General features: G+C 19.9%; 4 protein-coding genes across 6 annotated transcripts; 2 read left to right on the top strand and 2 right to left on the bottom strand.

The window, feature by feature from the left end:
* The first annotated feature begins 512 nt into the window (after window positions 1–512).
* Window positions 513–3037, top strand: LOC100872999 (uncharacterized). The gene is made up of 3 exons (XM_003691300.4): window positions 513–863; window positions 1091–1306; window positions 1489–3037. The coding sequence occupies exons 2-3, from the start codon at window positions 1091–1093 to the stop codon at window positions 2356–2358; spliced, it is 1086 nt and encodes a 361-aa protein (XP_003691348.1). The 5' UTR covers window positions 513–863; the 3' UTR covers window positions 2359–3037.
* An 843-nt stretch (window positions 3038–3880) lies between these two features.
* Window positions 3881–6629, bottom strand: LOC100862975 (8-oxo-dGDP phosphatase NUDT18). Its single transcript, XM_086915323.1, has 4 exons — window positions 5986–6629; window positions 5113–5644; window positions 4386–4491; window positions 3881–4299 (listed from the first exon to the last, which is right to left on the bottom strand). Exons 1-4 carry the CDS (start codon window positions 6086–6088, stop codon window positions 4060–4062), a joined length of 981 nt encoding a protein of 326 aa, XP_086771449.1. The 5' UTR covers window positions 6089–6629; the 3' UTR covers window positions 3881–4059.
* Window positions 6204–9182, top strand: S2P (membrane-bound transcription factor site-2 protease). Its single transcript, XM_003691302.4, has 6 exons — window positions 6204–6824; window positions 7006–7284; window positions 7539–7889; window positions 8204–8362; window positions 8449–8706; window positions 8805–9182. Exons 1-6 carry the CDS (start codon window positions 6750–6752, stop codon window positions 9171–9173), a joined length of 1491 nt encoding a protein of 496 aa, XP_003691350.1. The 5' UTR covers window positions 6204–6749; the 3' UTR covers window positions 9174–9182.
* An 8-nt stretch (window positions 9183–9190) lies between these two features.
* Window positions 9191–11891, bottom strand: TfIIA-S (general transcription factor IIA subunit 2). Of its 3 annotated transcripts, none has more exons than XM_086915325.1 (5): window positions 11743–11891; window positions 10456–10632; window positions 10069–10173; window positions 9879–10008; window positions 9191–9745 (listed from the first exon to the last, which is right to left on the bottom strand). In XM_086915325.1, the coding sequence occupies exons 2-5, from the start codon at window positions 10525–10527 to the stop codon at window positions 9714–9716; spliced, it is 339 nt and encodes a 112-aa protein (XP_086771451.1). In that variant the 5' UTR covers window positions 10528–10632; window positions 11743–11891; the 3' UTR covers window positions 9191–9713. The 3 variants fall into 3 exon arrangements, with proteins under 3 accessions (XP_086771451.1, XP_003691351.1, XP_086771450.1); XM_003691303.4 differs by lacking the exon at window positions 11743–11891 and adding an exon at window positions 10921–11102 and having other exon boundaries at window positions 10456–10801; XM_086915324.1 differs by lacking the exon at window positions 11743–11891 and adding an exon at window positions 10921–11096.
* Between the last annotated feature and the right edge of the window lie 1605 nt (window positions 11892–13496).

Here is a 13496-nt window from a genome sequence, read left to right as displayed (position 1 = left end):
GATTAACATGTTATTCTTTATAGAATATTTTTATAATATACTTGATATTATAGATAAAAAGAAAAAAAAGATACTATTTATATATTGTTTTTATAAATATAATTAAAAATTATAGTTTAATCAAATAATTAAAAAAAATAACAGATATAAAGACATTTTATAAATAAGATTATAAAAAAGATATGAATATATATAATGATTTCTTGAAAAATTTATATATATTAATATTTATAAATATTTATATATTGAATTTTATTCATATATATTATACATATTTTATATTTTATTGATTTTATAATAAATTTTATATAAATAATAATTATAGAATAAAATTTTTAATTTTAATCTATTTGAAATTGAAATCTTAAATAAAAAAAATTTTATTTTTTTTCTTTAATTTATTTTTTTACGTAGAATTATCTTCTAATTGCTTATATTATTTATTCTAAGATTTATTATACATTAATGTGTATATTAAATCTATTTTAAATTTAAAAGTACTTAAAATATTTAGTTAAGCATAAAAGCTAATAAAATTCAAAAATTAGTAATTTAACCCTCCAAAAGATAGTAGTTTCCTAGATGGCACTATTTGATGATATAAAAAATTTACATTATTTATGAAATAAATTGAACTTTTTAATGTAATAAAACAGCCCTTTAATTATTTGATATATTGATATTTTACAAAAATGTTTATAAGTAATTACTTCTTTGCATAAGATATATATATAATAAATGTGTTTAAGTGACAGTGTATGTCAGTCATGTTGTTTGTTTTAAAATTGATTTTTTGACTAAATTATGAAGAATTGAAACTTATAGCGCAGTGATTATTACTTTTAAAATATCTTTTTTTAAATGTACGTGTATTTTATATAAATTTTAAATGTTTATTTATTTGTCTTGCAAATAATTATTCAATATTAATAATTTTGAATTTCTAATTAAAAAAATATCTTCTCTTTGAAATATAGCCTTTTTATTTTGATAAATCAATTAATAAATTAAAATTCTTCTAATTATTTTCAATAAATATCATAAAAATATTATTAATTTTAATTATTTTTTAATATATGTACATGTATAGATGTTTCATCCTCTACAAATAAAACATGAATGTATGAGAATAGAAGATGTTAACTCTGATGATAAAGTTAATACTCCAAATAATTCCAAATATTCATTTATTGAGGAAGATTATAAATATAATGAATTATCACAATTTTGGAATCATACACAGTTATCTAATGAAATACATTCCAAAAATCAAATCCATGGTCAATGCAGTTTATTTCAAACTGAAGTGGGTTTTCATTAATTTCAATAAATATTATAAATATTTAAAAATATATAATTTCATTTAAAATTATACATTATTTGATTTATTAATTTATTAATATTAAATTCAAATAATTCTAAATATAAATTCATATAATTTATGCAATATTCTATTAAGAAACTAATCATAAATGTTAAATATTTTAGGAAAATAATTCATTAGCATATATGAAAAATTATGTACAAAATAATACAATTTTTCAAGTTAATCAGGAAGAAAGTTTGAATCAAATGAATCAAAGACATCATATAGATATGACTCAAAAAATTGAACAATCACAATTTCCTCAAATCAACAATATACAATCAACAAAATTTGTAAATCAAATAGTAACAATTTCTGAGCCTATATCTTCTACAAAATCTAATCGTCCTGGAAGACCATCTAAAAATTCTTCAGAATTAAATGTAGGAAAAAAACTTAAATGTCAATGTGAAATATGTTTTAAAGAATTTGGACATAAAAGTAATTTATTTATACATATGAGAACTCATAATGGAGAACGGCCTTATAAATGTAATCAATGTGGGAAATGTTTTACCCATAGTGGAAATTTAGCTATCCATATGAGGACACATTCTGGTGAAAGACCTTATGGTTGTCAAATATGTGGAAAAATGTTTAGTCATAGTGGAAACTTATCAACACATTTAAGAACTCATTCAGGTATAAAACCATATAAATGTGCTGTATGTGGTAAAGAATTTAGACATAGTGGAAATTTATCAATTCATGAAAGGATACATTCTGGAATTAAACCATTTCAATGTAAAGTTTGTGGAAAAGACTTTTATCATAGTGGAAATTTAACAACTCATATGAAAAAACATATTATAAATATTAACACTAACAATCAATATGATAACAATGAAAAACAAGAAATGAGTGATGCAGTAAATCTTAATGCAACTAGAAATTCATTCAATAATTTACCATTAACTCAAACTACTGATATTAAAATAATGTCTAATATAAACAATATTGTTCCTATAAAAAATGAAAGTAATGATGAATAAAATAATAGTAAACTATTCTAATATAATTAAAATTTTGCCACCAACAAAAATTTTAATATACTGAGTAAATATATTAATGATAGTTCAACTTATAAATTTATTTTATAACTATAATTGCTGTAAAAATGTATTATCAGAGTTTAAATTTTGTAATAATTATTATTAACATCATATCAATGATTATGAGTATATAAATATATATTTTTTTATATGTAAGTTTTATATTATAAAAAGTAAGATCTACTTAGATAATATATAATATGTAATCATGTTATAATTATGAATATAATTAAAAATATGTGCAATTTTATATAATACATTAAGCATTTATATAAGTTTATTTATATATATATAATAATAATTTTTTATTTTATTATTTATGCATATGTGTAATGCTTATTCAAATATTAAATATTTAAAAAACTCTTATTATATATATTCTATTTTAAAGAATGTAATATGAAAAAATATATTAAATATATACTTTTTTGTACAAAATTTATTTTTATTATTGTTATGTATAAAAAAATCGAAAATATACTGAAAAATTTTGTATAAATAATTATGTACATTCTGTGATATTTAAAATTTTTAAATTTGATATAAATGTTTTATATTCATTCTTTTAACATATCCTGTACTTTTCAATAAAATATTAAATAAATTGCTATAAAAATTCTGACTTGTTAATAATGTATTTATTTACGTGATATACAAGAATTATTAAATTTAATTATATTAAGTTATAATTAATATTTTTTATTTCGATTATTACATTGTTAATAAATAATATATATACTATAAAAAATTGCTTATTATTACATAAAGATCTCAAAAAAATTAAAAAAAAATGTTATTTAAGTAACATTAAAAATAATTTCAAATTTTCTTGTTATTAAATACAATACATTTCCATAATTTCCATAATATAACATATAATATATATATATTTGTATTATATTATTATTTTTCGAGTTTAAATATAACAATTATTTTATAATTTTATATATATGTATATATATTTTACGTATTTATATTTGGAATATTTTTTTGTAATATACAAAAATAAATTTCTACAATGTTTCAATTTTCCAATTTTTCTAGATTATGATTATTTTTATAAAAATTTTTACATAACTCTTAAAATTGAAACAGAGATCTTCAATAATTTTTGGTAACAACTGGAAGTTTTTATAACTTCTTTTTAACAAAATAAACTAATATATATAACTTATATATAATAAGTATTAATATATAATATTATATTATGTAAAATTAATTATTTAATTAATATTATAAAGTCAAAAAAAATGTTATATATTCATTCTTGTTAAAAAATCATTGGTATAGACTAGGAAAAATGTAAATATGTGACATAAATATTTTTTAAATTAGAAATTGTTAGATACTTTTAATACGAGATAAATATATCTAAAGTGTGTATGCATATATATAAAATTATGTGCATATGTGCATGTATATATATTATTTTGTTTCCAATTACAAAATTCATAACACGCAATAATTAAAAAATTTTAAAATATATTTTTGGAAATAATTATAAAAGTTTAATTAAATGCACAATTTTAATCAAAATATAATGTGCTAATCCAAAATGTTTTTATCTCTAAAAAAATAAATTAAAATCTGAAATGCAATTATATTATACACATCTAATGTGCACTTAGATTATATATTTGATTATCGTATTACACTTAAAGGCACAGTCATATTTCGCGGTAATCGACGAGTGATACTTGTAGCAAGATTTTCGGGCAATTCGTACCAAATAAATTTTTCATTAGCAGGTACATTTTCCACAGGTAACTTAAATGATACTAATAATGTTAAACAAAGTCCATCTCCTCCTTGTCCTCCACTAAATTCTAGAGAAAGTACTCCATGTGGTTTATGTTGTGCTACTTCATTTCCAAATAATTCCTAAATTATTTATATTAAATAACAGTATAAAATTATTTACATTATATCAAAATAATATATAATATGTATTTAAAATAAAAATTTACCTTCATAAAATTATGTAGAGTCGAAAGAAGATTGCGATTTGGATTAATTTCACAAATTGGTAAATGAAATGGCATTGCATTTGATACAAGAATATGTAATTTATTCCTGTTAATAAAATATATTATAACATAATTATATATTAATTTATAAATAAAAAGATAATAAAATAGTAAATTTTGATAAATATTATTTTCACTGCACAATTGAATGTGTTATTTACAGAAAAATGTTTTAAAGAAAATATTAATTTATTTACATTTTTTATTAGTCAAATTTATAATTATAACAAAATATAATTAGTAATTTCATAATATATATATTATAATAAAATTTATATTATTATTATATTATTATATTATATGTATTATAGTAATTAATAATAAATCTAAGGATATTTGTGATTTAATTGTAAAAATCTAAATTGTTAGTATTATGAGTTTTAACAAAAATGATAAAAATAAAAAATTATATTTATTGTTATAAATGTATATGTACAAGTGCATGTGCATGTAAGTGTACCTACTATACTCCAACCTAAGCCTTCATCCATATTCACAGTCATAATCAGATTGTTGCTGTTCTGTTATGAAAACTATCACCAGTGACCTTACTGAAAGCGTAAATACTAAAGAATCAAGCATAAGCAGTGATATATTTAAAAATAAATTTCAAACTTTAGTGTAAAATAAAGTTAAAAAAAGTATGTTTCAAATGAATATAACTTACGTTGCTTTTTTTTTTGAGGTGATTATTAGCCGTAATAATAATTTGTTTAATGGTGTACTAATCGGCATTAAATTCGGATGTTGTGAAACATCTTTATTCATGATATAAATTTTACCTCTTTCTATCAAAGATACAATATCATGTGATCTCAGTGTCAAATCATTTATATTACTTATCCAACATGCTTGCAATGATTCTTTATTTGCTTCTTCTAATGTTTTCAATTTACCACCAATTATTTTGCCAGTAAATACAAATCGAAACCATGAACCAGTTGCACATTCTATTAATATCAATGTTTCTGGTTGTAATATAAGTCCTGTTTCTTCTAAAACTTCTCTTTTAACAGCATCTAATAAATTTTCATTAGGTTCAACTCGACCAGCAGGTAAATACCACTTTCCATTGCAAGTAGATTTAGCTTCTTGCATCATTAATATTTCTCCTTGATTATTTATTATTACTGCAGCAACAATATATGTTACAGTTTTCTGACAAATTGGTATATAAGTACTAGATACTCCTGTTTCTCCTATATTTTTTATTGTATATTATTAATAATAAATAATGATTATATAAAAAAATTAAGATTATCAAAAAATCATTTAAATAAAGATTAAATATATAAATTAAAAATTAAAAAGATTAAAAAGATTAAAAAGTTTTATAATTTCTTTTTCTCTACCATATTTTTTACTTATAAGTTTTATAACACTATATAATAAATTATAATTAATTATATATATATATATATAAAATGAACATACATATATATATATATATATATAACAACATATATATATAAAATAACGTATAAAAATATCAATAAAATATCGTTTTCGATATTTAATTATTTATAAATTTTATTTTTACCTATTTCATTTTGTACGGCATGGATGGTTTCATGCGTATCATCAATTTCTAAAGGATGACCAGTTAATAATAATTCAATTTGTTTTTCGATAGTTAACGGCATGTCAGTATAACAATAATGATTTTAAAATAAACACGAAATAAAAATTATTATTAAATACCAAATTATATGTTAAATATCATATATCATTATTAATTTAATAATAAAGGTTATAAACAAAGTAAAAGTGATAATGATCAAATATGATCGACTGGCATTCTATTCTAGATGTATCTAAGTTATTACTACTATATTCAGTCAGACTATTCTCATATTGAATTCCCTATATAATATTTAGAAGTTTTTTTTATAAAATAATATATATATAAATATAATAAAAAACAAAATACAAAAAAAAAAAATAATATTTAATAAAATTGTTTTAAAAGAGAAAAATATATTTATAGAAATAAAAAAATAAATAATAAATTTAATTTATAAACAAACTAGTTAACAAAAAGTTTTTAAATTATTATGTTATATTATTTTAAAGTTCAATGAATATTGTTTTTAATATAAATATAATCATAATAATAGAAAGTTATTATCTAGGGAATGCAACTGTCACAAAGTTATATTTTGCTAGCATATTCATATCAACTATATATAACAAATCAGATAGTTTTATATAAGTTATACGATCTGAAGTTTAGCAAAGAAACATTTAAGATGTAATGTGATATGAAAAGTGTTTATATAAAAAATAAAAATAAAATATTCGAAAATGGAAGTTTTAAATGTATTAATTATAATAGGTCTCATTCATTGTTCACTATTCTTTTTTGATACAATTTTTAAGGTATAATTTATTGAATGTATTTTCAAATATTTTTAGAATTATGAAAAAATAAATTATTTATTTAAATTAAATAATTAATAATTAATTTAAATAAATTAAATAATTCTTTTGAAAAAAGATATTAATCTTAATAATGTTTTCAATTATATATCTTTAAATAATTATGAATTTTATTTTACAGACATGTTCACATTATCCTTACTTATATTTTTTGAAAAATACTGGTTTAGAAGTTCAAATATTACGAATAAAATGGTTTACCACAGCATTTAATCGTAAGATAATTAAATGGGGAATGGATCGTTCTAAATTTTGGACTATTTGGTTTAATGCAGGAGTGATTGTTAGTGTTATTATTTTACCTATTGCTACAATTGCAATTTTAAGAATGACATTCAATATATGGACTAATGGACCATCTATTGATAATACTAATTCTGAACCTTTATTGGAACCTATGGTAATTATAATTTAATGTAACATTTTAACATTTATTTTAATGAGATAATTTTTTAAGATATTTTAACGAGATAAATTTTTGTAAGAAAATTGTATTTTAAATTTAATTTTTTTTTCAATATAGTAAAAATATATCAAATATACAAGTTATATTTAATAATATTTTATGTTTACTAATAAATTTAATAAAAGAATAAATTTTATTTGAATTTATTTGAAAATTAAATAATATATATACATCTTTATTTTTTACAGTTACCTGGAATAGACGTACCCTTTAATGAAATTGGATATTATATCATTACATTAGCAGTTTGCAGCATTATGCATGAGTTAGGACATGCATTGGCTGCAGCAAGAGAAGATGTTCAGCTATTTGGTCTAGGAATACTAATTGCATTTACAATACCTATAGCTTATGTACATATAAGCAGTGAACAACTTAGTTCATTACCATTAAAAAATCAACTAAGAGTTACTTGTGCAGGAATTTGGCATAATGTAGTACTTGCTACAGTGGCTGCCACTATTCTTATGCTTTCTACATGGTTGTGGGCACCATTTTATGCAGTGGGAAATGGAATTTATGTAAAAACTATTTTACCTGTAAGTTGATTAATTATACATTTTAAACTGTCAAATTAATATATATGAAATAATATAAATTAATGTATATATTTATAATATTAAAATGCTATAACTTATTTCATAATATCTATTTTTTTCAAATGCTGGTAATCTTTGAAATAATAAATATATTAATAATTTTCATATTTTAAAATTATATTATATTATATTAATTATATTATAAATTTATTGTTTAATGTAAATAAAAAAATTGATTAAGATAAAATCAATGATGAAATATAAAATTAAAAATTGTAAATTCTTTTTATAAAAATTTATGTATTAATTTATAGAATTCACCTGTATTAGGTCCTACAGGACTTCTTGAACAGGATGTAATATACGAGATAAATGACTGTTCTATAAAACATGCTGAAGACTGGTATGATTGTATATTGAATACAGTTAATCAACCAGCTCTTGGGTATTGTGTTAAACAATCATTTATTCAGGTAATCTTTGTGTATAATTTTTTTTAATATTATTTAATTTTATTATTATAATAAATTTCATTTTTATATTTTAAATTAATAAATAGGAATATGATGAATCAGTCCCATCAAAACAGAAAACTAATGGTGTTATTAATTGTTGTACACCAGATAGTGAAGCAATTGGAAATTTATGTTTTGAATATATAGAAGGGCCACAAGCAGCTCCTTTACATTTACCACCCTATTCCTGTCTTCCAGCTAGAACTATGATCAATCAGTCACAAAATTTTTGTCATGCTAGTTACCAATGCATTTTTCATGATACTCATTGTTTAAGACCTTCACTTGATAATATTACTAAGGTGTGTATATAAAAATAATTTAAAATTAGAAAAGCATTTAAATAATAATTAAATAAAATTGAAAATTAATTTATTTAAAAAATTTATTTCTGTTGTAGATTGTTCAAATAAAAAGAAAAGAAGGAAAAGATGTCCTATTTTTTGGATATCCAGCAGATATTTATAGGACAATTGATGTATCTGATTGGATACCCAAATACTCATTTTTAAATCCTAAATTACCAGAAGCTTTAACTCTTCTTTGCAAATATATTACGATATTTTCTGCGGGATTAGCAGTTATTAATATCGTGCCTTGTTTCTTTCTAGATGGACAATATATCATAAATATACTTATACTTTATTTATTAAATTTTACACCTCATAATAAAAATATTAGACAAACTGTTATATTAATGATAACAAGTATAGGTACATTACTTCTTACTATAAATTTATTGTATTTACTTATGAATAAATTATTATAAATAATAAAAGAATGTTATTAATATTTAAAAGTTCTATTTATAATACAAAGTACACTGTAATTACATTCTTATATAGCCTTAATGCCACTTTGTATCACTTAAATCCTAATAAATCTTACAGTCTCATTTAAAAAATTATTTACATCTTTGGAACAACAGATTGGACCACATAGAAAGATTATATTATACAATATATTTTTATATTTTTCAAGATAAGTTATAGTAAATATAATATGTAAAATCTATCCATTCCCAAGTAGGTACAATACAAAAATAAAGCTAATGCTAAGTTTTGATATGACAAAAAAGCAATTAATATTTAAATATCTATTTTCAACATAATATTATGATCACACTTTTAATGATATTTAAGATATAGTGTATAACAAAATTAAATTGTTATAAAATAAATGAAAATTATATATCTATATTGGATATATTATATGTATACTTTGTTTTGATTATCTATTATGAAATTTCTTTATAACTAGTATTTTTTTTATTTATAATATAATAATATATTCAAATGTGTAAGTGATGTTATCGCTTTGTTGCTGCATCTCCATCCAATGCTGTAATATAAAAATTCAATAATTATCATAATATTTTCTAGAGATAATTTTTTTTTTAAAATGGATATATTATAAACTATTCAAATATTATATAAATAATTATAAAAATAAGATTTTCTTATTGATTACTTACTTTTTCCATCACAAGCAACAATTTTAACTTTATCTACTATTGCAACTTCTTGGACTTCACGAAATTCAACATCATTAAGCATAAAAGTCCATACATTGTCACAAAATCTATAAGTATTTAATTTACCAGCCTAAAAAATTTAAATTAATAAATAAATTATAATAATTATTATTTACAATTATATCAATACCTTAAATGTAAGTCGTGATTTAACTCTGGTTGCAAGTGCTTGATTTATTGCCTTATCAAATTGTAATAGTACTTTAATTGCTAATTGAGGTGTAATTTGTCCATACTACAACATTATATAAATTGAATATTTTAGATTATATATAATTTATAATTTTTTTAGATTATATTTAATTTATAATTAAAAAATTCATATTAAAATTAAAATTTATTATCTATTTTAAATTTAAGTGACATTGTGTAAAGATATAATATCAATGAAATACTTTTTCTTTTAAAATGAAATGTACACAATAAATTCTACATAATAATAGAAATTATATATCTATATAATAATAGAAAAATTGATTAAGTGACAATCTTAACCTCAATATATTTTTACACCTACCTGAATCAATTCATCCAGGCTTTCTTGTAATGTATTACCTAATGTTGTGTTTCGATATAATTGATAAGACATTGTCCTTAATGTATAATAGGCACAATATTATAGTAAATTGAGCTTTGATAATGCAACAGTAAACCTCATGCGTAACGAAAATAGGAAACGATATTTGTTGATTAACTGTTGTTAGATAAAGTTGTACATTACTTGAACGATATTTGTATAAATGAATTCGTAATAGTAGAAAATGATATTGCCGATTGCGATAGATTTAAATTCAAGATAAAATTTGTTGTTTTCTTCAATACAAATCTTATACTATTATAATCATATCAAAACTACATTTATGCTAAAAATGTGATTTTATTTATCATTAAGTTAGTATTTTAAAATATTAGAAAAAGATATATAACATATCGTTTGATAGAAGGAATTATTAATAATAATATATTCATTCAATAAACTTACTTAACTATTTCTTTTTATATATAATTTCGAAAATTTTTATATAAAAGAATATTCAGAAATTTATATTTTAACTGTATAGTTTTTAGTACAAGTATAGTAATAATGGCATAGACAATATACAAAATAGATATAATATGCAATGTTTTTTCGTGTCTTAAGAATTTAGATATGGCATAGACTATATATGAGTCTCTAGATATAAATCCCTAAATATAAAATTCCTTTATATTTCTTATATTTTATTATATTTATATCTAATCTATATTGAGAATTATTTGATCCTCTTACCATTTTCATGTCACGTACAATGTTATCGATTCAGTATAGAAAACGATTATAGCGTTAATAGCGATTAGAATTAAAACCTGATTTCATTATTTTATGTTTAGAATTAAAAAACTTATTATATTTTATAAAAATTTTATTATTATATTATACTTATTAATATACTTATTAACTATTTATTATAGTTATATGTTTTAAATTTATTAAAAAATATTTATTATAAAAAATATAATATATTAATCACAAATAAAATTCATCTATGATGCGAAATGTGAATCTATTTGATATTTCATCTATGGTATTGTAAATGTATATATATATATATATATATATGGAATGATACTGCGCGATAATCGAAAGTGTTTCATATTTTTTAAAATATAAAATTATTTTAAAAAAAACATTATATTAATAATTAACTATTAAAATAAAATAATAAATTTACTTTGCTTGATAATATAATTTATGATAAATTATATATTTAATTAGTGTCAATGTAATAATTCGAATAATATTTTTTAAATGTATAATACTTACATGTCATTATATACATACATATAAAAAATCAAAAATAATATTTCTACTGAAAATATAAAGTAAAAGTATTACGTGCACAATAAAGTAGTATAACATTATCCTCCAGTCATATATGCAACACGTATACCTTGTGAATGTTTAATAATGCTATCTGAAGATGGTCAATACGGTAGGTAACTGTAACATCAACGTGGCCATTGCTTATCCCGCGAACTTTTCAAGCAGACACGTGGTACAATGTGCAACACTGCGGTAGTTCCGTTACTGGTGCTCCCCACCATTTTCTGCGCAGCAAATCAAAATTTAGAGAGCAATTTTAAAACTTTCGTGAAATGCAAGTTATAACGGTAACGCGGTTATGTTAGTAATAATATATCAATTAATGTGACGTTTTTGTGCTTGAACATTTAAATTAAATGTTTTGTGTGATTGTTTTATTTTTATATGTGAAATATAATAATATATTATAAAATATTATAAAATATATTAATGGAATTTAAAGAATGCTATAATTACATATTGTTTTTGCTGTGTTGAATGTTTGCGTGTTTATTAATTTTGAGTTTACTATCATAAGTAGAGTCGTTCATAAGTGATGATTAATAATCGAATCTGGAATTTAATTGAAAAATGAAGAAAGTAATATAAAAAAAGTTTATCGCAAAGTTTATAATGGTATGTTAATAATTTGTAATGAAAATTTATGTTGGAAGTATAAATTGTATAATAAATACTGGTTGTAAGAAATGCCAATAATATGTAAGATTCATATGATCATTCTAAGAAAATCATTCTAACATGAAGATCATTCTAACATACATTTCATATTATTAGGTGCTACAAAAGAAAAAAAAAACTAAATTAAACTAAACTACATTAAATTATAAATCAAGAGCAAATATAATTATCTTTCCTCGAATTGAAATTCTATTTTGGTAAGTTTTTTTGTTTTTATATATAATTATTTTATGTATTTTTTAAAAATTTATTTTTAAACAATCTGATGAATTAACATTGTTTTACTTTCTAAAATAAATTTACATCAAATTGATTAAATTTTAAAAAAGTATTGGATATATATTTTAAAGATGTTTTTGACAAAATAGATATTTTTAAAAGTTATAAGATTAATTTTTTATTTGAGTTTTTTTTTTACGAGAATTTTCTCGTATACTTTTCTTAAAAAATTAATTCTAAAAAATGATATATAAAATCTATATTGTGTATATATCCTTAAATATTGTTTTGCAATAAAACGGAATATTATTTGAATTATTTAATACTTTAAATACATTAAAATCGTAATATAAGCGTAAGTTAAATTTTTGCATAACAAATATAGATTATTATATTTTTTATAGAATTTTTATTTTATTTTATAAGAGCATTATGTCATTGGACTTAAGATAAATAGATTTTCATGTCTTAGTATCTTCATATAGGAAAAAATCCTTGTCATCACAAGGTCTTTTGTATCGTGCAACTTTTATTAGACAGGTTTTTTTTGGCTTTCATAATTTCTCAGATATTATGATAAATTCAGTTTTTTAACTTAAAGAATTTTAAGATTTTTATTCTTTTCTACTTATAATATGAATCATTATTAAAAATTTTTGTTAGGAAATTGAGTATTACAAATTGTTTATTAGATAGGTAATTATTTTTGCTATTGCTAATACCATTGTGATATTGTTGAATATATTCTGATATGATTGGTATTTTTATCATTTTCTTATTCAAATTTCGAATTATTA

The sequence above is a fragment of the Apis florea genome, unplaced genomic scaffold (genome assembly GCF_048593485.1).
Source record: "Apis florea isolate Af1SG1 unplaced genomic scaffold, ASM4859348v1 contig_3772_pilon, whole genome shotgun sequence".
NCBI classification, from domain to species: domain Eukaryota; kingdom Metazoa; phylum Arthropoda; class Insecta; order Hymenoptera; family Apidae; genus Apis; species Apis florea.
Note: the sequence above shows the minus strand (reverse complement) of the source record. Positions and strands in the feature narration are given on the sequence as shown.

What these genes read in the sequence shown, in the direction of transcription:
- LOC100872999 (XM_003691300.4), top strand. Translation starts at nt 1,091, where the DNA reads ATGTTTCATCCTCTACAAATAAAACATGAATGTATGAGAATAGAAGAT. An exon ending in GCAGTTTATTTCAAACTGAA is followed by an intron (nt 1,307 to 1,488) that starts GTGGGTTTTCAT and finishes TAAATATTTTAG; the next exon opens with GAAAATAATTCATTAGCATA.
- LOC100862975 (XM_086915323.1), bottom strand. Translation starts at nt 6,088, where the DNA reads ATGCCGTTAACTATCGAAAAACAAATTGAATTATTATTAACTGGTCAT. An exon ending in ACCTCAAAAAAAAAAGCAAC is followed by an intron (nt 4,492 to 5,112) that starts GTAAGTTATATT and finishes TTTTATTAACAG; the next exon opens with GAATAAATTACATATTCTTG. An exon ending in CTCTACATAATTTTATGAAG is followed by an intron (nt 4,300 to 4,385) that starts GTAAATTTTTAT and finishes TAAATAATTTAG; the next exon opens with GAATTATTTGGAAATGAAGT.
- S2P (XM_003691302.4), top strand. Translation starts at nt 6,750, where the DNA reads ATGGAAGTTTTAAATGTATTAATTATAATAGGTCTCATTCATTGTTCA. An exon ending in TTTTTGATACAATTTTTAAG is followed by an intron (nt 6,825 to 7,005) that starts GTATAATTTATT and finishes TTTATTTTACAG; the next exon opens with ACATGTTCACATTATCCTTA. An exon ending in ATGTAAAAACTATTTTACCT is followed by an intron (nt 7,890 to 8,203) that starts GTAAGTTGATTA and finishes ATTAATTTATAG; the next exon opens with AATTCACCTGTATTAGGTCC.
- TfIIA-S (XM_086915325.1), bottom strand. Translation starts at nt 10,527, where the DNA reads ATGTCTTATCAATTATATCGAAACACAACATTAGGTAATACATTACAA. An exon ending in GCCTGGATGAATTGATTCAG is followed by an intron (nt 10,174 to 10,455) that starts GTAGGTGTAAAA and finishes ATAATGTTGTAG; the next exon opens with TATGGACAAATTACACCTCA. An exon ending in TGTTGCTTGTGATGGAAAAA is followed by an intron (nt 9,746 to 9,878) that starts GTAAGTAATCAA and finishes TTTATATTACAG; the next exon opens with CATTGGATGGAGATGCAGCA.